At 39.7% G+C, this 26,003-nt stretch overlaps 1 protein-coding gene and 1 long non-coding RNA gene across 3 annotated transcripts in view; one reads left to right on the top strand and one right to left on the bottom strand.

Moving 5' to 3' along the window:
- The window catches only part of LOC136337587 (uncharacterized), a 78,652-nt gene that overhangs the window by 46,094 nt on the left and 6,555 nt on the right, over nucleotides 1–26,003 (bottom strand). The window lies entirely within an intron of this gene.
- The window catches only part of TXK (TXK tyrosine kinase), a 71,362-nt gene that overhangs the window by 40,964 nt on the left and 4,395 nt on the right, over nucleotides 1–26,003 (top strand). The window contains 8 exon segments of the mRNA XM_066279009.1: nucleotides 3,078–3,157; nucleotides 4,079–4,206; nucleotides 10,349–10,423; nucleotides 13,759–13,934; nucleotides 16,349–16,561; nucleotides 19,249–19,313; nucleotides 21,236–21,354; nucleotides 23,642–23,799. Of these exon segments, the coding sequence (XP_066135106.1) occupies nucleotides 3,078–3,157; nucleotides 4,079–4,206; nucleotides 10,349–10,423; nucleotides 13,759–13,934; nucleotides 16,349–16,561; nucleotides 19,249–19,313; nucleotides 21,236–21,354; nucleotides 23,642–23,799 (1,014 nt within the window).

Raw genomic sequence — 26,003 nt, forward strand, 5'->3', positions numbered from 1 at the left:
CATGTGCTGCTCCTCCACCAGCTTAAATACCAATCCTTAAATACCAGCCTCCCTCATTCTGTTTTTGTTTTTAAGAAATATTCTGGGCCCTGGCCGGTGGGCTCAGCGGTAGAGCGTTGGCCTGGCATGCGGGGGACCCAGGTTCGATTCCCGGCCAGGGCACATAGGGGAAGCGCCCATTTGCTTCTCCACCCCCATCCCCTCCTTCCTCTCTGAGTCTCTCTCTTCCCCTCCCGCAGCCAAGGCTCCATTGGAGCAAAGATGGCCCGGGCGCTGGGGATGGCTCCTTGGCCTCTGCCCCAGGCGCTAGAGTGGCTCTGGTCGCGGCAGAGCGACGCCCCGGAGGGGCAGAGCATCGCCCCCTGGTGGGCAGAGCGTCGCCCCTGGTGGGCGTGCCGGGTGGATCCCGGTCGGGCGCATGCGGGAGTCTGTCTGACTGTCTCTCCCCTTTTCCAGCGTCAGAAAAGTAAAAAAAAAAAAAAAAAAAAAGAAAAAGAAAGAAAAGAAATATTCTGGATATATATTTTACCATACTTAAATTCAGAATTGCTTTACCTAGATTTTAAAAACTTCCTGTTGGTTGCCTTAATTTACAGAGTAATTAAAAAAATTGCATATACATACATATATGTATATGTGTGTACATACTTGTATGACGTGTGTAATGTTCAGGCATTACACACATTAGTGGGGGTTTAAGATCAATTTGTTTTGGGACCCATCTATTGACTATTTATATAGAAAAAAAAATAAAATTAGATTCCTAACTCATACAAAAATAAATCTCATTAAAGACCTAAGGAGGGAAACAAACACTTTTGTTAATATTTAGGTAGGATTTTTGCATCAATATGGGGGAAGACTGGTTCGTGGTTCTACCTTTTGTGTACAATCTTTGCTGTGTTCTTTATGTTAAGCTCACTTTATATAAGAATTTAAAAGTTGTTCTTCTTTTCATGAGCTCTGGAATCGTTTGATAAATCTGTTTTATCATTTCTAAAATTTAAGATTTGATAACATCACAGTGAGTAACTGTAGTGCTTTTAAATGTGCCAACTCTTTTGCAACTTGATCCAGTTTTCTGTTCAATGGGTCCAGTAAGATTTCTAGCTCTTCCAGAATCAATTTTAATATATTTTAAGTTTTGCTAGTTAATTATCCAGTTTATTGTGCAGAGTCAAGGAAACTCTTTAATTTCTTTTCTGGATCCTTGTAAAATTTTTTGATAGATGTTCCTATTTATTATTGATTAACATTAAAAAATTAATTTTAGCAATTTATTTTATTTTCTTTTTTTTGCCTAGACCACCAAATTTTGGGTTTAATTACTAGATATAGTATATTTTGTTTAACTACTAGCTGTATTATACTTTTGTTATTTAAATAATTTGTTATTGTGAAAATATTTCATTATTTTTGGCTTTTGTCTTTATTATTCCTTTCTTCTACTTTACCTGTTTATTTCATAGTTCTTATCCTAACTTCTTGAGTTGGATATAATTATTTGTATTCTTTAAATTATATAAATAAGACTATAAATTTACTTCTGAGTACTGCTTGAACTGTATAGCAGAGGTTCTGATACATAGCTTTGTCCTTACTTTTTTTTTTTTTTACAGAGACAGAGAGAGAGAGTCAGAGAGAGGGATGGATAGGGACAGACAGACAGGAAGGGAGAGAGATGAGAAACAGCAATTCTTTGTTGTGGTTCCTTAGTTGTTCATTGATTGATTTCTCATATGTGCCTTGACCGGGGGTCTACAGAAACCAAGTGACCCCTTGCTCAAGCCAGTGACCTTGGGTTCAAGTTGGTGAGCTTTGCTCAAACCAGATGAGCCCGTGCTCAAGCTGGCGACCTCAGGGTTTCGAACCTGGGTCCTCTTCATCCCAGTCTGATGCTCTATCCACTGCGCCACCACCTGGTCAGGCGTGTTGTTTTTACTTTTTTAGATATTTTTCATTTTTTATTTAAATTTCCTTGAGTTTTACAAAGGAGAACTTAAAATTTTACAGGTGGTAGAGACTGCATATACATACCTATATTATATACAGACATCTTTGTCTTTACATCTTGTGTCCCTTATGATATGTAATGCAATCTTTGCACATGGTAGGAATTCAATGGAAGCTATATTTTATCATTTTGAGTGGTAATAAAAGATTCTTTGGTTTGAACATTTGACCAGAAAATGAGGTCTGTCTCTTGATAAGCATCTGGGAGGAGCTAGTGACTCTGCTTCGCGCATTATGTACAGCTCGGGGGTCGGGCAGGGCTGCCTGGGTTGTGCAATTCTCAAACAACTTATCAGCACGTCACAGGTGTAAACTGGCATGAGTTTGACAAGACACTGAGATAGTTTCCTCCTCACAGGTGTAGACACACCCAATAAAAATACCAAATAAAAAGAAATCAAATAAAAATGCCCAACATTCAGGATTATTTGAAAGCAAGTCACAACTTTATGGAGATTTCTCCCCAAAAAAGTCATTAGAGATCCAATTTATAAACTAGCCTCTAATTTATTCTAATTTTCTCTCCTCTTGCCATTTCTCTTTTGTCTTGCCCATAGCCCTAGCAACCGAAATGGCTGTCTGTGCTCCTCTCTCCAGACTGCCCCATCTCTTCTCTATTCATCCTTATGACAGACTCTGGTCTCTTCTTCCCCTCCCCACCCCAACAATTTCAGATGTATTTCTTCCTCCTGCAGCGCTACCTGCCATTTTCTTTCTTTTCTTTCAAAGTATAGTTCTGTCCCTCTGTCTCAGAGTTCTTCCTACTCATCTGCTGTTTTGGTCTATTATCGTAATTAATATATCAATAACAAAAATAACTAAATGGTAGGATATGGATAATTTTTTAGAAGAATTTTGGGCAAAGTTTTAAAATACTCACATATAATAAATCCTTGTTCTATATATTTTATTTTATAGGTATTATTTCTAAACCCATACTTGTAAAAACAATTTCGTCCTTTTATAGTAAGTTAGTATAGCTTTGGTTTTTATTAGTGAAATGTAAGGTTGTCTCTTCTTTCTAATAAAAAGCAAACTTGTGCAATGAATGAATTGTTTTGCAGTCTAAAGAAGGTGCATTTATTGTTCGCGATTCAAGACATTTGGGATCCTACACAATTTCTGTGTTTTTAAGAGATAGGAGGTAAGCCATTGTGATTTGGGTCACTTTAAAAATAATAATCCCTGGGACAGTCCTATTTATAGAGACACTGTCACTTAGAGAACGTGAGAGGCTAACATAGGGAGAAGATTGCTGGACTGGATATTAAGACCACTGATCCGTTCAAGTTGTATCCTGAACAAACTCATTGGATGATACTTAAGTTCTTCCATCTCCTTTTCTCAACCATCAGTGAGGAGGTTAAATTAGTTGTAGCCACGCTGGTGGCGCTCTCTGCATATTCCTTGGTCTATCCTAAGGCTACCTGCAGAGTTCACCTGCACTCAGAAAGCTTCCTCTGTCTTTCCGAGGACATTCTCTGAATGAGGGAACTCATGTCCTCCTGGCTAGGCAGGAGGTGCCTGAGAATTAACGTCCTAGGAGTGACCCTTTATCAGTGAGGAATGGGAGTTCATGGATAAACACCTCAGCTTCTTTGCACTGTAGGGGGTACTTCTGAGGTGCATTATGCCGTCTCTTAACTTCCTATAAGGATTAAGCTGTAGTTGCTCACAGCAAAACTGCCCATCAGTACACCCTGTATTGGTTTTCTTCCTATCTTTGTCTCACATCGCCTCACACCCCTCACAGTGCATTTGTTCATTCACTTAACCCCTACTCTATACTTAATAAATACTTATGTGCCCGTTACAAGATATACTTTTTTCAGACTTGTCACCTTGACAGCTTTGGCCGAAGTTATGTTTGATTCTAAAGCCCCAATAAGACAGCTGAATTTTCCTGGGATGGTGAAGCACCTGTTTAATTTAATCCAATCTGCTCTTCAGTGTGCAGTGTTGCTAGACTAAGAGTTTTAGAGGCAGAGACCTCTTGCTTAATTAATTGATTTAGTTTCAAAGTGATCTTTCGCTTGTTTACTAATTCACATTTTATTGATTGTAGAAGCATGGAGGCTACCATCAAACATTATCAGATTAAAAAGAATGACTCAGGACAGTGGTACGTGGCTGAAAAGCATCACTTCCAATCAATCCCTGAGTTGATCTGGTACCACCAGCACAATGCAGCCGGTAAGTCAGGAACTTGAGGCTGGGAGAGTAGGGAAACCAGGCTCTAAATGGGCAAAACGCATCTTTGGTTTCAGACACTTCACTGTGTAAACATGTGTAAGAGCTTGAAATACAACAGTGCTTCTGAACAATTCTCTTCATTGTTGCTTCTTTGTTTTTCTAGTCAAGGGATAAGAGGTAGGCCAATTTTTTTACATTTCTGCCAAGTTAGTAAAATGATAGATGACAGAGAAGCAAAAGGCCATTTAGTCATTGTGCATTTGTTCTTGAAATTTACATGGGGCTGAATGTAATAGGATTTCCAATGTCTTAGAGAATCATGTTTCCTTTTCCTGGCCCCCATAAATTTGCTCTCTACTTTAGACTACTGCAATAGCAAATTACCCTTAAATCACTCATTCTCTGTTCTTTCTTGCTAGAAGAACAGAAAATTTTACACAGGATGCAGCCTTTCACTAATTACATCTTGGACTAAATATATACTGGAAGCATATTTAACCCCCATCCCGAGCTATTGTTCGTAATAATTGCTCTTTGGGCAAACCTATCATCTATGGAAAGATACATAATTCCAGAAAGTTCCACCACAATTGTAATCATATCTCTGGCTTTCAGCCGGCACCCAAACTCTGCTAGACCACTTTGAGCCCAGGGGGGAATCCTCTTACCTCAGCATTGTAGAATTTGGAGCCCACTGTAACTTTTCATACAGTTTTGACTTCTTGTCATACAGTACTTTTTTAGATTTCTCTCGTGAAAAGTTGTGTCGACAAAAATAATGTCTTTTGGAAGGCAGCCACTTTTCCATTATACTGGCTCTAAAGATCAGGAATAAATCCAAGGAACATTTTATTCACTTATGGGATGAGTCTACATGGATATTCCAGACGGTCCAGGGAGTTTGGCTGGAGAGGAAGTGGCAACATGTCTGAACGGGGCCAGGGAGGGCCTGTTTGTGGTTAGAGATAGAAACCCTGGGAATCAGGAGACCAGCTCTGAGTTTGCTCCTTCACACTCCTTCTTCCTCTTCCTTTGAATATAAAATTTAAGAAACAGAGTGGTAATAGTAATGAGGTTAAAAAAAATACTGAAGGAGATCAGGACGTGCTGACATAAAAAGATGTCAGTAGCCTGACCAGGCGGTGGCTCAGTGGATGGAGCGTCGGACTGGGATGCAGAGGACCCAGGTTCCAGATCCTGAGGTCGCCAGCTTGAGTGCGGGCTCATCTGGTTTGAGCAAAGCTCACCAGCTTGGACCCAAGGTCGCCGGCTCGAGCAAGGGATCACTCAGTCTGCTGTAGCCCCACGGTCAAGGCACATATGAGAAAGCAATCAATGAACAGCTAAGGGGCTGCAACAAAGAATTGATGTTTCTCATCTCTCTCCCTTCCTTTCTGTCTGTCCATATGTGTCCCTCTCTCTGTCTCTGCCACACACACACAAAAAAAACGATGTCAGTGATAAATTGTTTAGTAAAAAATAGTACAAAGCGGTATAGTCAGAATATAGTCCTACTTTTGAAAAAATACACATTTAGACATATCGAAAAACTGTTGTCATTTAGGTAATAATTTTTAAACTAATAAGATTATAAAGATTATAACAGATTATAAAATGTTACTGTTTACCTCTGCAGAATGAGACTTGGGGTAGGGGAAGCTTTAATTTTCTGCTTTAAAAATTGCCTTTTAGGTTTAATTTTTTATTACAATGTCTATAAATTATTCTTATGATATACAAAACATCGTATAAATAACTTTAAAATAAAAAACTGGGCCTGACCTGTGTGGTGCAGTGGATAAAGAGTCAACTTGGAATGCTGAGGTCCTGGGTTTAAAACCCTGGACTTGCCTGGTCAAGGCACATATGGAAGATGGAAGTTGATGCTTCCTGCTCCTCCCCCCTTCTCTCTCTCTCTCTGTCTCTTTCTCTGTCTCCCCTCTCTAAATAAATGAATATATAAAAAATAACTTAAAAAAAACTGGATCACACAGTAAAAAAAATAAAAAAATAAAAAACAGGACCTGAAAACTATGGCTATTTATTAAAGAGAAAAGAAATAGAAAAGAAATATAGCAACAAGAAAGAAGAAAAGCATAGGACCCAGAAATAATTCATTTATTGCAGATATACTGAACCCAACCCTGTTTTGAGTGCTCTGATGTTTATTTATTTACTTGATCTTCAGAGCAATCCTATAAGGTATGTGCTGTTGATAACTCCATCTTACAGTTAAGGAAACTGAAGCATGAGTTGTGAGGTAACTTGCTTAAGGTCATACAGTTAATTAACATCCTCACTGAGACTTGAACTCACATAAATCTTTGAAACCACTGGAGTCACTGAACCTATTAAATCCAGAGTCTGCATTCAGCTACTGCCATTGCCTCCAGAAAGAGGCAAATCATGTCACTGGGGAATATTTTGGAGTGTCTACTTTCAGAAGCGGCTGTGAATCGAAATCCATGACTATCTTGTCTATTTTTCTACCTCTAGTCAATTGAGCTCATGGAAGTCTATCTCCTTATCGGAAGTAACGACAATGCAGAGAGAAACGGACTTCTTTCTGTCAGAGATATAGACTATCGTTAAACCATTGGTAGTAATTCACAGAATAAAAATATTTGACAAGTAAAATCTTTTAAGTTAGAGGAAAATGTTGGGGTCTTGAGGAAATTCCTTTCTATGTTTATTTGGTTCATGTGTTATGGAGACTCAGCTTGAGGAAGGTTCTAATCTCAACTAGGTCAGAGTCACTGGTAAAAACCCTTTCCTGTTCTCCATCCAAGTCTTCATCATTCCCGGAATTACGCACTGCCTTATCAGCGAATCACCTCGCTGTCTACTCATCGAGCAAATAAAGTCACCAGGCATAAGCCACCTCATGCTTGCTTTCCTGCCACCATGCCCTCGTCCTGCCCTCGTTCCTTCCAGAGGTGGCGAGGCTGTGCTCCCGTTCCCACCACTCTGCTCCCTCTGGGACCACCCACCATCTGCTCTTCTCTTCTCTCCTGTGTGTCTTCCATTTCTTCTAAACCTTCTCCCTTCAGCCTGTAAACACTCTTAAGACTTATTTTTTATTTGAAAAACAAAAACAAAACTCTTGTTCTTTTCTTCCTTTGGACATGACTCTTTTAAACCACACTTTTGGAAAAATGTGTTCACACCCAGTGTCTCTGCTTGCTCACTTTCCATTTCCTTTGTAAATGTCTGTGATCTGGCTTCCACCTCCATCACCCTATGCTCTACCAGTGAACTTCATGCTGACCCAGATGGTGGTACTTTCTAGTTTATACATTTTCTAGTCCTCTCTGCTATATTTCACATTGTCACCCTTTGAACTCCGCTGCTCCCTCAGTATTTGACACCACCCTTCTCTGGTCTTCTCTTACTCAGATCTTCCTTATGGATCTTTCCAATGGGTTCCACCCTTAAACATTGGTGTTCCTCAGGGATCCATTCTTGATCACTTCTCCTTTCACCCGAGATGCTCTTTTAGCATAATTCTTCTGCCTGGCAGACAGAGACACTTGCAATCCTGCAGGCCCTGAACTTCAGTGACGAGAACTCTTCATCTTATACCAGTGCTCTTCTTCCAAACCTACTCCTCTACCTGTTGTTTATCTCCGATAATGGTATCATCATCCCACCAATTACAGGGGCTGGAAACATAGGAGTCATAATAGATGCTTCCGTTCTTCTTACCATGTAATATCTGATTAACTATTAAGTGCAATTAATTTCATGCCATACATATGTCTGATGTATAGGTCCCTGCCTCTTCGTCTTTCCAGGCTGCACTAATCATTGCTCACTTGGACAATTGTAGTGATCTCTTTCCTGGTCTTGTTGTCTCCAATGTGGCCTTCCCCTCAGTCTGTCCTCTATGCTATTGCCAGAATGATCTATTAGAAATGTGCACCTGACCACGACACTCTCTTACTTGGGAACTTTCAGTGGCTCCCTCTCACCTGCAGGAAGATGTAATGCTCTCTAGTATGGCATACAAGGCCCATCATAACCAGAAACTACCTACCACTCAACTGCAATTTCTTGTTCTTAGTACCTCTCACCGGCTCAATAACAAATCCTGTTTCATACCTCTAAGTATCATCTCATGCTGTTATTTATGGCAAAATGTCTTTCATAGATTCTCATTGTAAGTTAGGCCCATTTTTCAGATTCATCTGAAATATCATTTCCTCCCAGAAACTTTTTTAAATCCAACAATATGCGAGGTGCTCTCCCTCTGCGTCCCAGAGCGCCTTGCTTATCTCCAGCACAGGACTTCTTCTTTTTACATCGGAATATCCTCTCTCTGCTGCGTTCCCTCGCTGAGATGGAGCTCCTGTGGGCAGAGTCCTCTTTGGATCCTCTGGGACTTGGGGGAATCTTCCTAGAAGATTGTCTAGCACAAAATAGGCACTTAATAATGCTTCTTTCTGTTCTTGTACTGGCTAAGCTTGTTTCTGTCTTCTAGCCTTTGCATATGTCTACCTGGAATGTTCTTCCTTCTGATTTTTGTTTGATGGCTCCTTGCCAATCAGTGTCAGCATAGCTGTCATCTCGTCAGAAAGGCCTTCCCTGAGCACCTGATCTAAAGCAGCTGTATTCTATCTACGCTGCCTTGCACTCACTGTCTTCTGCTTTTTAATTTTTATTTCACAGGTACAAGTACATGCCCATACAGAAAGTAAGCTTCCTGAGAGCAGGGACCATCAGTGTCTTATTCACTGCTGTTTCCCACCATCTAGATAATGTTCAGCCATTTCCAGGCCTTCAATAAATATTAGTTGGAGAAATACATAATAAATGCTTATTGAACTAAACTGAAATTGACTGTATAGAATACTACATGTTGGCCCAATCAAAAGAAATATCATTTACTCTCCCATGCTGGTTTTTTTTGTTTTTATTTTTAATTTTTTGACAGAGACAAAGAGAGTCAGAGAGAAGGACAGACAGACAGGAAGAGAGAGAGATGAGAAGCATCAATTCTAAGTTGCAGCACCTTAGATATTCATTGCTTGCTTTTTCATATGTGCCTTGACTAGGGGGGGCTACAAAAAAAGAACAAGTGACCCCTTGCTCAAGCCAACGACTTTGGACTTTAAACCAGTGACCTTTAGGCTCAAGCTAGTGACCATGGAGTCATGTCTATGATCCCACACTCAAGCCAGCGACCCCGCACTCAAGCTGGTGAGCCCATGCTTGAGCCGGAGGAGCCCATGCTCAAGCCGGAGACCTCGGGGTTTTGAACCTGGGTCCTCCAGGTCCCAGTCTGATGCTCTATTCACTGCACCACTGCCTGGTCAGGCTTCCATGCTGTTTTTAAAAATATCAACTACTCTTAAAAAGTGGGATGATAGCTTGTCTCTTTTAAGCACTGTTGGTGGTTGAATAAACTGGTACAAACTTTGTAGACACCCTTTGATCAGGAAAATACATTTTAAGGAAATTATCTTGAGGCAATAATTTGAGAAGTTCATGCAAATGTACATTAAGATCATACAGTAGGCCCTGGTTGGTTAGCTCAGTCAGTTAGAGCATCCTCCCGAAATGATAAGGTTATGGGTTCGACTCTGGGTCAGGGCACACATAGGAAGCAACCAATGAATGCACAAATAAGTGGAACAATAAATTAATGCTTTTCTTTCTCTCTCTCCCCCTTCAACTCTATCTCTATAGAGTCAATAAAAATATAATTAAAAACATTATAAAAAATCATACATCATATTTTACAATAGTGAAATTTTGGAAATAACTTTAAGGTCTACTATAGTCATTGACATTTATTAATTGTATGTTTATTGTAAAAGCTTATAGCAAGAAATTTGGATGTATAGATGCTTTCAAATAGGAACATAGAGATTTTTGCTGAGATAGTCATCAAAATGGTAACATATATCTCTGGATGTTAATATTTTGTGAGGGATTTTTATTTCACCTTTATATGTTCTTAAATTCTTTAATTTGTGTTCAATGAGATTATATTATTTTATGAAATTTAAATGGGAAAACTGAGCAAACAGACTAAGTAGAATACCTTTTTGCCTTATTTATGTAAAGAGTGATACTATCATCTAGTATATTATTTATATTAGTAACTAAGCTTAAAACGCCAATTTCTCTTTCTTCCTAGGTCTCATGACCCGTCTCCGCTACCCCGTTGGGCTGATGGGCAGTTGTTTGCCAGCCACAGCTGGTTTTAGCTATGGTAAAGTATACACATGTGCTCAAGTAAATTCAGTAAAGAATTCACCCCAAGTTCTCTCTATGTTTTTTATCTATTGACATACATTTCATCTCAAAGTTTAAATTCCCATTCTGAGATGTTTAAATATATGCATCTCATGATGACAGTTTAAACTTTGGGGGAAAATGTTTCACCTTTATTCCAAATTTCATTAAACATTGTTACTAAACCTTTTGATAAATTATAGTTCTTTGTATTTGAATTCTTAGGCTGTTGCTCTCTGGTTACATGGTGGTTGGGAAATGAGAGCCCCCCATGAGAACCCCTTAAAATGAGCTGCTAAATGCAACTAGAACCTGGAAAAAAGTTTGATTGGAACTATTTTCTAGCAAATGTATTATTTGCAAATCTGTGAGAATACATAGAACCAAAGAATCCCATTTTCTAATATGGTAACACTTTATTCCCTTATATTTCTCTCATTAGTGGGACTTAGAATATACTGGAGAGAAATGATAACACAATTATATTGTATAATAGGTAACTGGACTCAGGAACTCTATGTTAATTGAGGTAGAAGGGTGATGTCAGGGTATCTGGACTATTTCTTTGCCCAATAAATATTATATATAATAAAAGTTCCACCACTGGCAATTTATTTGTGTTATGATGGTCCTGTTTAATTTTTTAAAACTAAATTTCTCAATTTTTAACATTCAGAACAGTGCACAATTCATAGATGTATAGCTCAACTGGTTTTGCCTGGTTTTGACTACTTTATATAAGTGGAATTGGTCACTGTGCATTCTTTCGTGCCTGGCTTCTTTCTCTCATCATTCCAAGTGTCAGCTCACTGGTGGCGTTGGTGCGGTTGCTTCATTTCACTGTGGTGCAGTGCTGCGTTGCGTGACTATACCACAACGGGTTTTTTAGGTGGCCATTTGGGTTGCAACCAATTTTTGTCTCTTCTAATTAATATTGTTATGAACATTCTTGTATGTCTTTTGATGCAGTTCAGTACACATTTATGCTCCAATGTTGGATTTATATTTAAGAATAGAATTTCTGACCAGATAGCTCAGTTGGTTAGAGAAATTTTCCTGAAGTACAGAGGTTGCCAGTTCAACCCCTGGTCAGAGCACATATAGGAACAGATTGATGTTCCAGTTTTTCTTTCTCTCTAAAATCAATAAAATAAAAATTAAAAATTTTTATAAAAGATTATGATTTCTGGGTCATAGGGAATACACTTAGATGTCATCAGTTTTCCAAAGAATTTAACCAAATTACATTTCAATCAACAGTGTACAGAGTTCCAGTTGCTCCATACTTTTGGCCTTGCCAAAAAGTTGGTATTCTCATGTTTTTTGTTTGTTTTTGTTTGATTTTATTGTTACTTTGTCTAGTCTGGTGAGTGTGTAGAATGTAGTAGTATCTTATTATGGTTTAAATGTGCAATTCCCTGATGATTAATTATTTTGATCAAGTTTTCATAGGTTTAGTGGCCATTTGGGTATTCTCTTTTGTGAGAAAATAAGATATTCAAGTTTTTTTAACTCGCAAAAATAAGATAATTGATCTTTCTTTCTTTTTTTTTTCTGTGTTTTTCTGAAGCCGGAAAGGGCCCCTCCGGGGCATCGCTCTGTCAAGACCAGAGCCACTCTAGCGCCTGGGGCAAAGGCTGAGGAGCCATCCCCAGCGCCCGGGCCATCTTTGTTCCAGTGGAGCCTCAGCTGCAGGAGGGGAATAGAGAGACAGAGAGGAAGGAGAGGGGGAGGGTTGGAGAAGCAGATGGGCGCTTCTCCTATGTGCCCTGGCCAGGAATTGAACCCGGGACTTCTGCATGCCAGGCCGATGCTCTACCACTGAGCCAACCGGCCAGGGCCGATAATCAATCTTTCTTTAAAAATTGATTTTTTCATATTCTGAATAGGAATTCTTTGCTGGTTACTTGTTTTATACATATCTTCTCCCAGTCTGTGGCTTACCTTTGGATTCTCTTAATAGGATGTACTTGATGAAGAAAATTTTTATAAAGTGTATTTATCATTGTTTCTTTCTGGTTATATTCTGCTGTATGCTGATCCCAAGGTCATGAATATGTTCTCTCATATTACCTTTAAGACACACCTGATGTTAGGAGGCGGAGTACCTCGAAAAGCTGGTATAAGGGGTCATTAACCCTTACAACTCTTTTAAATGCATTATTTTTAAGTTCCAGCAGATGGTGGTGTTGCTATATAAAAAGAGATACAAAAGATTTGATACTAATACTTTTTAAAGTTTTCAAGAGAGGGTTATTTAACACTCCCCCCCATACTTGCTTCTATAGGATAAGAAATATGTAGCAATGTAAATTTCACTTTAAACATACACTTATATACATGTGAGTTAGAATCTTAACATGGGGCATGTTTACAATATTAGATGAATTAATTAGATTTTTTCTTAAAGAGAAGATTTTTCTAAGGCAGAAAAACCATTTAGGAATTGGAGTGGGCAAGCAGTAGAAGGAACTGATGAAATAGGGGGAAGGAGAGTCCAAACCTTATTTGTCTCACAAGTTCATTCACCAGGACAAAAACAGACTGGAGACATAAATATTTTAGGTCCCAGGTCTAGTTTGGTAGGTTTAGTTTAGAAAAGCACAAAACTGTGTTTTATTGTTGGTTTCTCTAGAAAGAGAAAGCATGGTGTTTTTTTTTGGGGGGGGGTTGTATTTTTCTGAAGCTGAAAATGGGGAGAGACAGACAGACTCCCGCATGCGCCCGACCAGGATCCACCCTGCATGCCCACCAGGGGCAACGCTCTGCCCACCAGGGGGCAATGCTCTGCCCCTCCGGGGCGTCGCTCTGCTGCGACCAGAGCCACTCTAGCGCGTGGGGCAGAGGCCAAGGAGCCATCCCCAGCGCCCAGGCCATCTTTGCTCCAATGGAGCCTTGGCTGCGGGAGGGGAAAAGAGAGACAGAGAAGAAGGAGTGGGGGGGAGTGGAGAAGCAAATGGGCGCTTCTCCTATGTGCCCTGGCCGGGAATCGAACCCGGGTCCCCCGCACGCCAGGCCGACGCTCTACCGTTGAGCCAACCGGCCAGGGCCGAAAGCATGTTTTGGAATCCATAATTCTTCTCCAAGTAAGTCAAGTGTGTATTTTTAAACTTGAATTCTGGAATTGCACTTTGAAGGCACAATGAGAGTATTAAAAATAATCGCAGGCCTTTCCACTCAGGTATAAAGTTTGTAACGTCTCTCTAAAAGAAGAGAATAAGAACAGGTCTAAGTAATCCCTAAATCTTTTCTAGCTCTAAAATTTTAGCAACTTTTCCCTATTTATAACATGGGTTTTTTTTTACTTTTTAGAAAAGTGGGAGCTAGATCCATCTGAGTTGGCTTTTATAAAGGAGATTGGAAGTGGTCAGTTTGGTGTGGTCCACTTGGGCCAATGGCGAGCACATATCCAGGTAGCTATCAAGGCCATCAATGAAGGCTCCATGTCCGAGGAGGATTTCATTGAAGAGGCTAAAGTGATGACATAAGTATAAACAATACCCAGATAGATATCTTATAACACACTGGGATCATGGAAAGAACATAGATTTTGGAGTCAGTCATACCTGGATTTGTCAAAACTCTGCCCAAGCTAGTTGTGTGACCTGGGCTAATTATTTAGCCCCTATGTGGCCTGGATGTGTTATTCCACCTTTCCAAGCCTCATTATTGCTCTGGTGAGGGGATTCCTGAAAAGTTCAAGCCTTACTGGGCCTTTGTGATCAGGATTTCTGAGGGTGATGGGAGATGCATGGAGTGTAGGGAATAGAAATAGCTCCTGCTAGTTTACAGAGGCAAGAATGAGGAGGCTAAGGGCTTATTTTTAAGGCATTTCAGAGGAACATAATGTGTTCTTGAATTTGCACATAGTCAAAATTTTTCCTGATTTTTCTGACTTCTAACTATGGAATGTAAATACATTCATCATTAAAAAATCAAATAGCTGACACATATTGAGCTCTATCTGGCAAGCATATACAGCTGGTAATATACATATAACATTGTATATGTGCGTATCATATGGTAATATACATATTACCTCCTTTATGTGTGTAGTTTAAATGTCACCTCTTCCAGGAAGTCTTCCTTAACTACCCTGTTTACTTGGCATACCCACACCCAAATGTTTTCTATTATATCACCTTGTGTTAGTTCATCAAAGCCCTTGTCACTACTCCAAAGCTTCATGTATACTTGTTTGTTTCTCCCCTATTAGAATGTAAGCTCCATAGTAATAGGACCTTTTCTTAAATCTCTCCCCTACAACCTGGTGAGTGCCTAAAATGATGACCAACACGTAGTTGGTGTTCAAAATACATTTGTGAATTGTTGAATGAGTTAATGAATCCTCATAATTCTACGAGGTAGGTTCTATTAAGATCCCACTTTTATAGATGAGAAAAAGGAAATTCTCTAAATTTACCTAATTTGCCTACAGTCCCACAAAAAAGCATGGGTAGTGTTTCTAACTGAAATCAGAACTATGAACTGTTTTGGCAAAAAAACCACCACTATCTAGATGAACTAACATAATGATCAACCGACATTTATTGGACAACTACCACAGGCCAGGTCTCATAGTAGTTAACCAAAATTGTTGGTATCCTTTGTAGCTTTTCTGGTGCAGTAAAAGAACAACTTCAAATCTCTACTGTGCTCTTAATCATTATATTTGTAGATGTAGCCTAAAGTGGGCCCATACTCATGAGGTTTCTAGAACATCTGCTAAAGATGATATAGAAGAATGAAATAAGACCAGTCTTTCCCCTCTTACACAACTTCAGCCCATGAAAGCCTATTGAATTAAACATTTTTATCTTTATATTTTTACTTTGGTTTATACTTTTTATAATGTATTCACAACATGATCTCATTTAATGTTTACTGGAAGGAAGAAAGAAAGGTTTTATCATCCCCATTTTACATATGAAAAATACTGAGGTTTAAAAAGTGTAAATAAGTTGTCCCTGGTCAGGCAGCCAATAGGAGTTATAAAACTTGAATTTAGCTCTTTTGATTAAGAGCATTACATTTTCTTTAAATCATTACAATACTGCATTGCTTTTAAGGGAGTCTTTATTTCAGTTTTTAAATTCTGGGTTTGTGTCTCTGGGTGCAGCTTAATTAGTGGCAATACAGTATAGGGAGATATATGGACTAATTATACTTATAATCATAAAAATATATGTATAATAAATTTAATTTCTTTAAGAACTTTTTTACTTGTAGCTCACTTTATTCTTTATTTCTACCTCATCATATCATCATGCTAAAATAATTTAGATTTTGAAAGAAAAGTTTTAACATGATAAGATCACGTAACACAGAAATGAATAAAGTAAAAACAACACCCCAGTCTTCTTGCTTCTGCCTCCCTAAGTGTTTTTTGCCAGGGTAATTAACATTGGTAATAAAGGTTTTTAGTTAAACTCCTAGCCCTTACTATTTAAATCTAATTTAAATAATTCTTATTATTCAACTTTCTTTTCTATATGTTTCCATCACTCTTTCCTTCTTTTTGTCTGTCTAGAATTTTTCATCTGAGCAGCTACAGTTAGAAAGGGTTGAAACTCAAGGAACAGAGGCTCTGAAAGATCTGGGCGAGGAGTATCAGTAATGAGGAAGCAGAAAGCTCACAGAACGGAAAGAAGAAACTATAGAATAAGGGGCATGCCGTGTTCTGTATCTCCAGTGACTTAGGCAGTTCTCCTTACACTCTGGACCCCACATCCTTGGCGCACCCAGTGGAAAGGAAACTGCGCTACTTTCACTGTAGTTCATTTTTATCGTATCTCAGCGATGAAAATTAGATTGACACGGTAAATCCTCACCAGTGGAGTCCAAACACTTTAAAATGCAAAGACGGTTCCGTTCATGGGTGCGTGTTTTCTTCAACAGGAAGTTATCTCATTCAAGGCTAGTTCAGCTTTATGGAGTCTGTATTCAGCGGAAGCCCCTTTACATTGTGACGGAGTTTATGGAGAATGGCTGCCTGCTTAACTATCTCAGAGAGAGAAAAGGAAAGCTCAGGAAGGAAACGCTGCTGAGCATGTGCCAGGACATATGTGAAGGGATGGAGTATCTGGAGAGAAACTGCTTCATTCATAGGGATTTAGTAAGTATGGTGCAATTTCGCTGATTATTTTGAGTATTATATTCAGAAGGACATGACAATTTAGGGATTTCAACACTTTGAATGATGCATATGTTGGCTTAATTTTATTTATTTATTAAATTGAATTTATTGGGGTGACTGACTTGCAAAACCATACTGATTTAAAGTGTGCAGCTCATTAAAACATCATCTGCACACAGCATTATGTGCCTATCTTTAAAACATTTTCTTCTTCAAGTAAGTTTTTCAGACATGTAACTTTATTTTTAATTACCCATTGATGCTGTAGCCAAGTAAGGTGTTGACCCTAAATATGCCTTAATCAAGCTCCACAGTGATTAACCAAATAAAACTAATTTGCTTTTCTTTCCTCTCTCTTTTTTCCTTTCTCCTTCTCTCTTTTCTTCCTTCTGTCCCTTTCTGCCAATAATCAAATATGTTTTGAGTGTCTAGGAAATGCCAGGCACTCTGCCAGTCACTGGAGATAGACAGCTCAGAACAAGCTCCAGGGGTTCTCGCCCAGAGGGAAACTGCCCGCTGTGGAGCTGGTTCGGTTCTAACAGAATTACATCAGCCGCACTGGCATTATGAGGAGAACTAGAAATACTAACCCTTCTGTTCTGTACTGTTCAGAACAATCCTGTCTTGGAATCCAGTGATCAACATTTTTGGAAAAATTTCCTGGAGAGTTTACTGTACAGTCAAGATCGAGAAGCACTGCTCTGGAGTTAGACTGCCTGGGTTGAAATCCCACCTCTATTCCTTACTAGCTAAGAAAGCTAGTAAGGTGATATTAATTATAGCACCTCCCTCATATGGGCTTGTTGGTAGGATTACGTGAATCAATACCTGTAAGCACTAAAACTGTGCGTGGCCCATGAAGTACTCAGCAATGACAACTATCACTAGTACATAGACCATTCTTTTGCATTCCTCATAGCATATTTCCCAGTGTTGAAGGAAAACCTATTTGTTTTCCTCCTGTTCTTTTCTTCAATGGGAATTTCCCTAACACCTTACATCAGTTTCAGGCAACAATTCCCCAAAGTTAACACTATCCCCACCTCTCCCTTTCCCATTTGGTGGCCATTTAAATTAGCCAATTGGGAAAGAGTAAGACTGTACGGTCACCACCCCAGCCAATGGGGCAAGACCCAGCCTAGGGCCCTTGGTAGGATTTAAAATAAAACCTTGCCCCGGCTCGTGTAATTGCTGGCTGGCTTTCACAAGTCTTGCTTAATTGCAACTTTAAGTGTCTAGCACGCAGAAGCTATATTGAGCAGATTTTTGAGCGAATGGATGAGTATGACATCACCTAGCTCATTTTCCTCATCTCTGCAGGTTTCTCTTTTCTGGTAAGGGTTAGAATTCAAAACTCAGGTGACAGTTCTGCTAATTCTATTTGCTCCAGGTGGCGTGTGTGTGTGTGTGTGTGTGTGTGTGTGACAGAGACAGAGAGAGGGATAGATAGGGAAAGACAGACAGGAAGGAAGAGATGAGAAGCATCAATTCTTTATTGCTGCACCTTAGTTGTTCATTGATTGCTTTCTCATATGTGCCTTGACAGTGGAGGGGGGGGGGAGCTACAGCAGACTGAGTGGCCCCTTGCTCAAGCCAGCAACCTTGAGTTCAAGCTGGTGAGCTTTGCTCAAACCAGATGAGCCTGCACTCAAGCTGGTGACCTCAGGCTTTGAACCTGGCTCTTCCGCATCCCAGTCTGACACTCTATCCCCTGCGCCACTCCCTGGTCAGGCACTCCAGGTGGCTTTTTGCAGACTCTCCTGTCCTTGGTTTCTTCATTGTTTTCTTTTATGTTCTTTTTCACCCACCTACATGCCACTTAAAATCTATCAGTTGACAAGGAATCTTTCCCTGTCAAGAGTTTGCCTTGGGGTCGGGCTTTGAGATCATTGCCAACCCTTGTCAACATTTCCCCAACTGGCTCCTTCTGACTTAACATTTCAAGATTCTTGCTTTTGTTTTTAGACTAAATACACCACAAATTTGCTGAAAAGAGAAAAAAATCTATTAAACCAATGAACTATATGAGGCTAACTAACCAAACCAATCATTTTCTTGATTAGGTTGACTGAAAACGAATTGTTTAGCATCAAATAGATTGTCTCTGCATTACATAGTACTATATTTAATTCACTGTAGTAATTTTAAGACATGTGAGAGTGTCACTGTAAATAGTTACATTCATTGAGATATAAGTTTTAAAATACAATTTCTTAATTTTTATTAGCTATTATAGGTCCCAAAGATGTAATGACTGTTCCCTATTTGTCATGTATATTGGGACTTCTTTTTAATTATGATAAATTTTAAAATATGCACTATTTTTTAGGTCAAGATTTATAGTTTATCATCTCTTAAATCCTCATTAAGATTGAGTTCATCTTCATCTTTATTGAAGAGACTTTTAGATTGAAAATCTTAAAAAAGTTAAGTGTTAAAATTTCTTTTTAATTTTTTGTTCTTTCTTTAAAGAATCATTAAAATCCACCACTTGAGGGCAGATACATTGAAATCTATCTATCACTGACATGTGTGTCATCACAGAAATGACACAGCTGCCCAAACAGAGACGTGGGGCAGGAGCCCAAATAAACTAAGGAGAGGCAAAAAGGAGACTCTTGAAAGAAAAATGTATTCAAACTCACGTTCTTTTCTTCTTTCCATAGGCGGCAAGGAATTGTTTGGTCAGTTCTACAAGTATAGTAAAAATTTCGGACTTTGGAATGACCAGGTACACAATATATTTTTTGTTTACTCACAAGAGAAATCTTGCATTTGTCTACCAGCAAACTGAAAAATGTATTTGGCTTTGCTTTTTTTTTTCTCTCTCTCTGTTAATGTGGGTGTATGGCCTGCTGACCCACTTTGAATTTTAGGACATGCACCAGTTTTAGCTGTGAGGTAAGCGGACATGGTGGGCTATTCTGATCTTCTTTCAGATCATTAATAAAACTGTGGCATATCTTAAAATTAAAAATAACTGCTCAGTCTACCCAATATGTGTGCAAGATGAAGAAAAAAGCTTTTCCAATATACATATCTATATTTCTGAGAGAAAAAAAGTAAGTTTGTTTTCTCAGCTCTGATTTTTCGTCATCATCGTACATTTTGATTATCAAGTGTAGTAGTTGACTTTCAGTCTATAGCTCAAGTGAGTAAAAACTGCAACCTTAGTTTTTATAACTCCCTGCAGTTTATATTTTGCACCCCTTTTCCTTCAGTTGCTAGAAATTTAAACCCAGTCATCAGGGCTTCTCCTGGACTCTCCAGGGCCAGAATCGCAGTTCTGTGTGTTTCTTGGGTCCATGGCACTGGTAGGGAGATGGCCTGTCTGGTACTTGTTATTGTCTGTTGTCTATTGACACTGGCTTCCTTGCAGTCGCCACACTTCTGGCCACTGACTCATCCCTGAGTTTCTGTCTGCAAGGTTCCTTCTTACCTGACATTCTCTGTGATTGGAGAACTCCTCCGGGCTACCTATGGCTCCATTTCCCCAGGCACATCCACTCCCCCCCTTTTTTTTTTACATCCACAGCTTTCCTGGAGCGCAGCCTGGGAATAGAAGACACAGGTTCTGTTTTTGGGAGTCTCTTGACTCCCACTAACCCATTGTGGGGATGAAGGCCTTCTTCTTCTGCTATGTGACCAGGGCTCCTCATGTAAGGTGCAGGGTCAGGACCATACCTCAGTCACCCTCTAATACTGAATACTCCTTCCTTTTCCTTTCTCTGACCTACTTCCCAGCTCAAGGGACCTTAGAGGGACAGATGGAGGTGGCCAGGGAGATCTCATTCTTATTCAGGAGCCATTCTCCCAAATACTGTATTAATTCCACCCTGCTTTTTCTCTGGAGCACCAAGACTTTTGAAAGCTATAAAAAATGACTCTTTTCCTTTTGTTTTCTGTGATCCACCTTCCCCAAGGTGGATGACCTTTGGCTCAATAAAAAGCTAAATATGGGTGAAACAGAGTGTATGCAAAAAGGGGGGAGTGTGGGCAAGCATTAATAAATAAATTTTAAAATAATATTACATACTCCAGGATAGCAGACGTTAGCTGTCACCTCTTCTCTTCAGATGCCCATACTTGGATATTCATGCAAACGATTTTCAAAAAAAAAGAGAGAGGGTTTAATTTAAAAAAAATTTTTTAAAGGAGGTGGTAGCTGCTACTGATTTCTTTCCAAATAGCATCATTTTAATGCATTAGAAAATTTCCACATTAAATATATTAAGTTCAAATACTTTTATTCCCCTCCTTCTCGGTCCCACAACAAAATACACAGAAAGAAAATAAAGCATTCAGCTTTGAATTTCTTCTTTTCGATTATATCCCTTGGTTGTTAAGACAATTCAGAATGCTACTTTGCAGATTTTATTGTAACTAGCATGATCAGTAGGGTGTATTTTAGACCGAAGAATTGCTTTAGTTTTCTGAGACCCAAATAAAATAAACATAATTGAGACTTAGTTTGAGAAAGAAACACTGTGAGGGCTACTTTGCCACTTAGAAGAAAAAGAGAGAGAGAAGGTATAAGGAATCTTTCTGGGGTAAAACATTGTCTTCTAGAGCTGAGTTAAGAGAGAGGATTTGAAGTACACAGAACTTGGAGGTAACACCAAACACAATGTGCTTTGAAATCTGATGACCTAGGTACGTTTTGGATGATGAATACATCAGTTCTTCTGGAGCTAAGTTCCCAGTCAAATGGTCTCCTCCTGAAGTCTTCCATTTCAACAAGTACAGCAGCAAATCTGATGTCTGGTCATTTGGTGAGTGAATGGTGCTTGATTTCATAAAATAGGTCAATCTCTTTTAGCTTTGATTTCTTAATATGATGTAGCATTTTGAAAAAGCCTTCTTCTAACAGTACGTTCTGCCTTAAGTGTTCTACACACATCCGGGCAACTGGTGTCCTTCACCTTCTTACGTAAGCCTGCCTTTTGGATCTTTTCCTTTTCCATTCAGCACTTGCTATAAAACTGTCCCAGTAGAGCCCAAGCTCTATGTTGATCAGACGTCCCTGATTCGACTTCCCCATGCAGTGGGACACTCCTGCTGCTTATCAGCAGGCTGGCAGCCTCTTCGAGACTACTCTTGAGGCAGCTTGAGGATGCTACTTATCAGTGGTGACTCTAACTGCCACCAGAGGAAAGACACGACCTACACACAGAGTTACTTGCAATAATCACAGTCAATTTATTACTCACAAATCCTTTTGGCATGCCTGGGTACAGCTTAAGGGGGCCCCGTTGGTGTGCTCCTCTTGGCTGTCTTTGGTCAGATCTCAGAGCAGTGTGGAGACAGTTCAAGTTCACGTTGGAGTCTTGGCGACTACTGCAGCACGGGGCCCCTTAGCTTTAGTACCTTTTCTGGCCAACGTCTTCTAACATGTGTCAATCTATAGGATTTTCACCTCAAACCACCTTTTTGGGAGTTCCTCGCAGGAAACCACTTTTATGTTAATCTACTGAAATGTTTACATCAAACCACTTTTTAAGATGTTCTTATTTACGTTAACTTACAGAGTTATGACACCAAGACACTTCTTATCTATGTAAAACTTCACACACACACTAACTGGACCCTGCTCGAAAGTCAGTCTGTTTATCACATCTGCACCCACTATATTAATTCCTTTCCAGATGTCATAACTTTATTTAATTTCCTTAATTATTTTTAATATTATATTTTAATTACTTTTATATATCTTCCATATTTTTTGTTTTTTATATTTCTATATATTTAATTACTATAACATTATATTACTACAACAAAAAACCATGACAGGACACAGAGTCTGCTGACCTAGCAAACAAACTCAAGCAACATTTCTACTCCACAGAGACTGGCAAAGAAAACTGATCTTACGGTGTCGTTGAATTTTGAGTGTAATTCATAAACATCATTGTCTAACTACTAAGCAACATTACCTGATTTACTTCATTGCCTTCAAAATTTGTGGTATTTAGGCATAAGCCTCCTTGGGATTGTTATTATATTGGGTAATGTTCTTCACTGAGAGACACTGTAGACCCACTTCCAATGGAGTTCATTCTTTTAACTGATTTTCAAAGAAGTGGCAACAATGTGCGATAATCTATCTGTTCTATTTCACCCAACCTTTCCTGGATGACTTCTTGGGTTTGGAGGGACAGCTGTACTTTCAGAAGGGTGTCAATGCTATTGTGACAATAAGGCCAAACTTACGTCATTGATCTCATTAGTTCTCCACTGACGTGGTAGTCTTGGCAGGTGGCATTCTAAGCACTACTGTAGAGCAGTTAAGGTGTGAGACCAATGGGTAGCAATCCAAGGGCCTCACCAAGTGGTTGCAGAACAATGAGAACTCCTTGAGTTTTACCTGACCAATTGTCCCTTTACAATACCTTGGACAGTGAGTGTCTTGGGCACATGGACTGGTCTCATTCTTAAGAATTTTTTTAGCTCTAGCATAAGCCTGGCCTCTAATTGATACCTAATACAGATTTGTAGAATAAGTGAATAATTAAATTAACTCAAATTGGAAGCCTTTAAAAATTTTTATGAACCAATCAATCCATTGATGATTCCTGAACATCTGCTTATGTATAGAGCCCTCGCTGGGTATTCTGTGGCTCAACCTAGCAGTCTAACTTCCAGTGTGGGAGGGGACAGCATGCCATGTCCTGGCTGGGAAAGTTGGCCTTAACAGGCGGCAGAGTCTCAGACAATCTGTCATTTTCCGTGGTATTGCAAAAAGGCTTATTGATTTCAGGGTGTGGGGACATCAGAATACTTAGGAATAAAAATGCCGGAAGCATTATTTTCCAATAGGGAGGCAGACAAGGCCCATGGAAAAAGAAGGGCATTGTTTTCACTTGGGGTCTTTTCAGATTACAAGCCTGTTCAAAAACTAAGATGCACACTGTCTGCTTTATCGATGGCATTGCTCTCGTTCTGGGGGCTGCAACTGAAAGGCTGGGAGAGGAAGGGAACGCTGTACAGTTTGAAACAGTTCTTTCAGTTCCAAGGAACCATTTCCCTCTAACCTCGGGTTTCTACGCATTATATTTGCAGGAGTGTTGATGTGGGAAGTTTTCACAGAAGGAAAAATGCCTTTCGAAAATAAGTCCAATTTGCAAGTTGTGGAAGCCATTTCTAAAGGCTTCCGACTGTACCGCCCTCACCTGGCACCAATGGCCATCTATGAAATCATGTACAGCTGCTGGCACGAGGTGAGTGTCCCCTCCTTGCCTGTGAGGGTTGGCAGCCCCAGCATCTGAGAGCGGACCTGAAGATGACAAACCTGGCCAAGACTCCATCATGGCCAGAAAAAGTGTCTGTTTCCCGGTCATGATCCCTGAGGGCCAGAAGTACTATTTCTATCTGAAACTCCCTCCAAAGTCCTTAATCGGTTTTGTTTCTAACAATGGTCTTTCATCTGAGGAATTTAGGGTATTTTCTGAGTCTTATCTTTCTGAGAATGGTTCCTGCAGAAACTCAGTGATGAGATGGTTTACATCTTTTTAGAACTGGTGGGTGGAAACTAAGGATAGAATCAGGTTTGTTAAACTGCCACATTGAAAGAGGATGGTGTTTTTATTTACTTCATTCTACTTTCATTTCCCTTGCTTTTTTTCCAAGGCTAAAAGGAACGGCTTTCATTTCTCTGGTAGCACTCAGGTCTCCTGATATGGAGATTAACCCGCAGCAGGACCACGGCAGAAAGTGTGCCAGGAACTTCTACTCAGAACATTATCTCTTGGGACCCAGTTTCTCTTTTTCTTGAAATGCCAAGCTTAAAAATAAAGCCAGAGGGGTTTCTGTCTCACTTCTGTCTTTTCTGGGCTTTGATTCAGTGCGCCCCTCCCTTGGTATCAGACTCCCCTGTGCTTCTGGACGCTCCTTTCTCTCCAGCTGCCAGTTTCAGCCCAGAAAACCCACAGCTAAATGAGGCGTTTCCTCCAGGCTGAAAAATAAATCACTTTGATTTCTGATCTGCCAACATTGGAAATTTAAAGATTTCAAGAGTGATGTGGTCATTCCCATCCCAGAGAAGTATTAATTTTATAAAGATACCTGGTGTATGAAAAAATTTTTACCTATGACTCACTGCTCTGCAAGAAAACTTGGAAAGCTGTTAGCAGCACACAGCTATCTGAAGAGCATCTTTGCATTAACGTTGTAAGCAGCTCAGTCCTGTCTATGAGTGTATGAAGCAATACACATATACATGTATGTACCATAAAGTACTTACTGAGATTTTATATTTTGTGGAGATGAGACAGAGAAGAGGCAGGGTGGACCAAGTAAATGGCCTCAATCTCATATTACAGTCACAACATGGATTAAGACATTGTTTTGCTTATCTTGATTTACTTATTTGCAAAAGTTGATTTTTGCCTACAACTGTTTAACATAATCTAAAAGATCCGTGTATTTAGGTGCCTCTAGATCCAACGTAATTATAATAGCATTGATACCCATGTTTCATAGTCCCTGTTAACTGCAGAACTTCAGCCCCGTGAAAAGCTGCACGATGCATTCTTAGAGTCTCAAGGAGAATTCTCATGTGTGCTCACTTATTCTTCTGCTTTTTTTTTTTAATTGTTCATAAACCGCTAAGGGTGGTGTCTCCCTACCAACCTTGCTGCCTATGACCTTTATGAGAATGTGGTTATCACGAGTAGTTCTACTTGCCATGGATTTCAAAGATGCCACGGGGTCATCTTGTCTGCCTCCTGGAGTCAAAGATAAACCACATCCCACTGTGAACTAGGAAAAGGTTTCACTCCTTGGCCCTTGGCCAGGACTTAACAAAGTCCCTGAGCCTTAGGTCAGCATAGCTGGTGCTCAAGGACTTGCAAAGTCCCTCATGAAAACATGGCTTTTGTGTTCTGACTGAAATCTTCCTTTCTATAGAGGATCGGGTGTGGTAAATACGTGGGACGAGCCTGGGAGCCTGGTACTCTAGGTGCCCGCTCTCTCCCGGCTCCTCCTTTACCTGAGGCACACCAAGTCGTCCAAACAAATCTCTGGCAGTGCTGTCCCATAGAACTTTCTGTGATGATGGAAATGGGCTATGTCCGTGCTATCCAATATGGCGGCCTCTCCTGGCCATTGAAGGCTTGAAAAGTGGCTGGGGTGACCAAACACTGAATTTTAACATGAACTTAATTTTAATTAACTGAAATTTTTTTAAAAAATTTATTTTAATTTATTGTGTTTACATGAACTCAAGTGTCCCACTGAATATAACTCCCTCATCTCCCAGTCCTGTGTCCCTTTTTATACCCCCCTAGCCCCCCTCTCCCTAACTCCCTCCCCACTTCCCTCTAGGATTTGCTGTCCTGTTATCTATATTTCTGTGTTAGGTATACATAATTTCACTAATTCCTTTACCCTCTCTAATCCCATCCTCTCATCCCCTTCCCTCTGA

Source organism: Saccopteryx bilineata, chromosome 5 (assembly GCF_036850765.1).
Source record: "Saccopteryx bilineata isolate mSacBil1 chromosome 5, mSacBil1_pri_phased_curated, whole genome shotgun sequence".
Lineage (NCBI taxonomy): Eukaryota > Metazoa > Chordata > Mammalia > Chiroptera > Emballonuridae > Saccopteryx > Saccopteryx bilineata.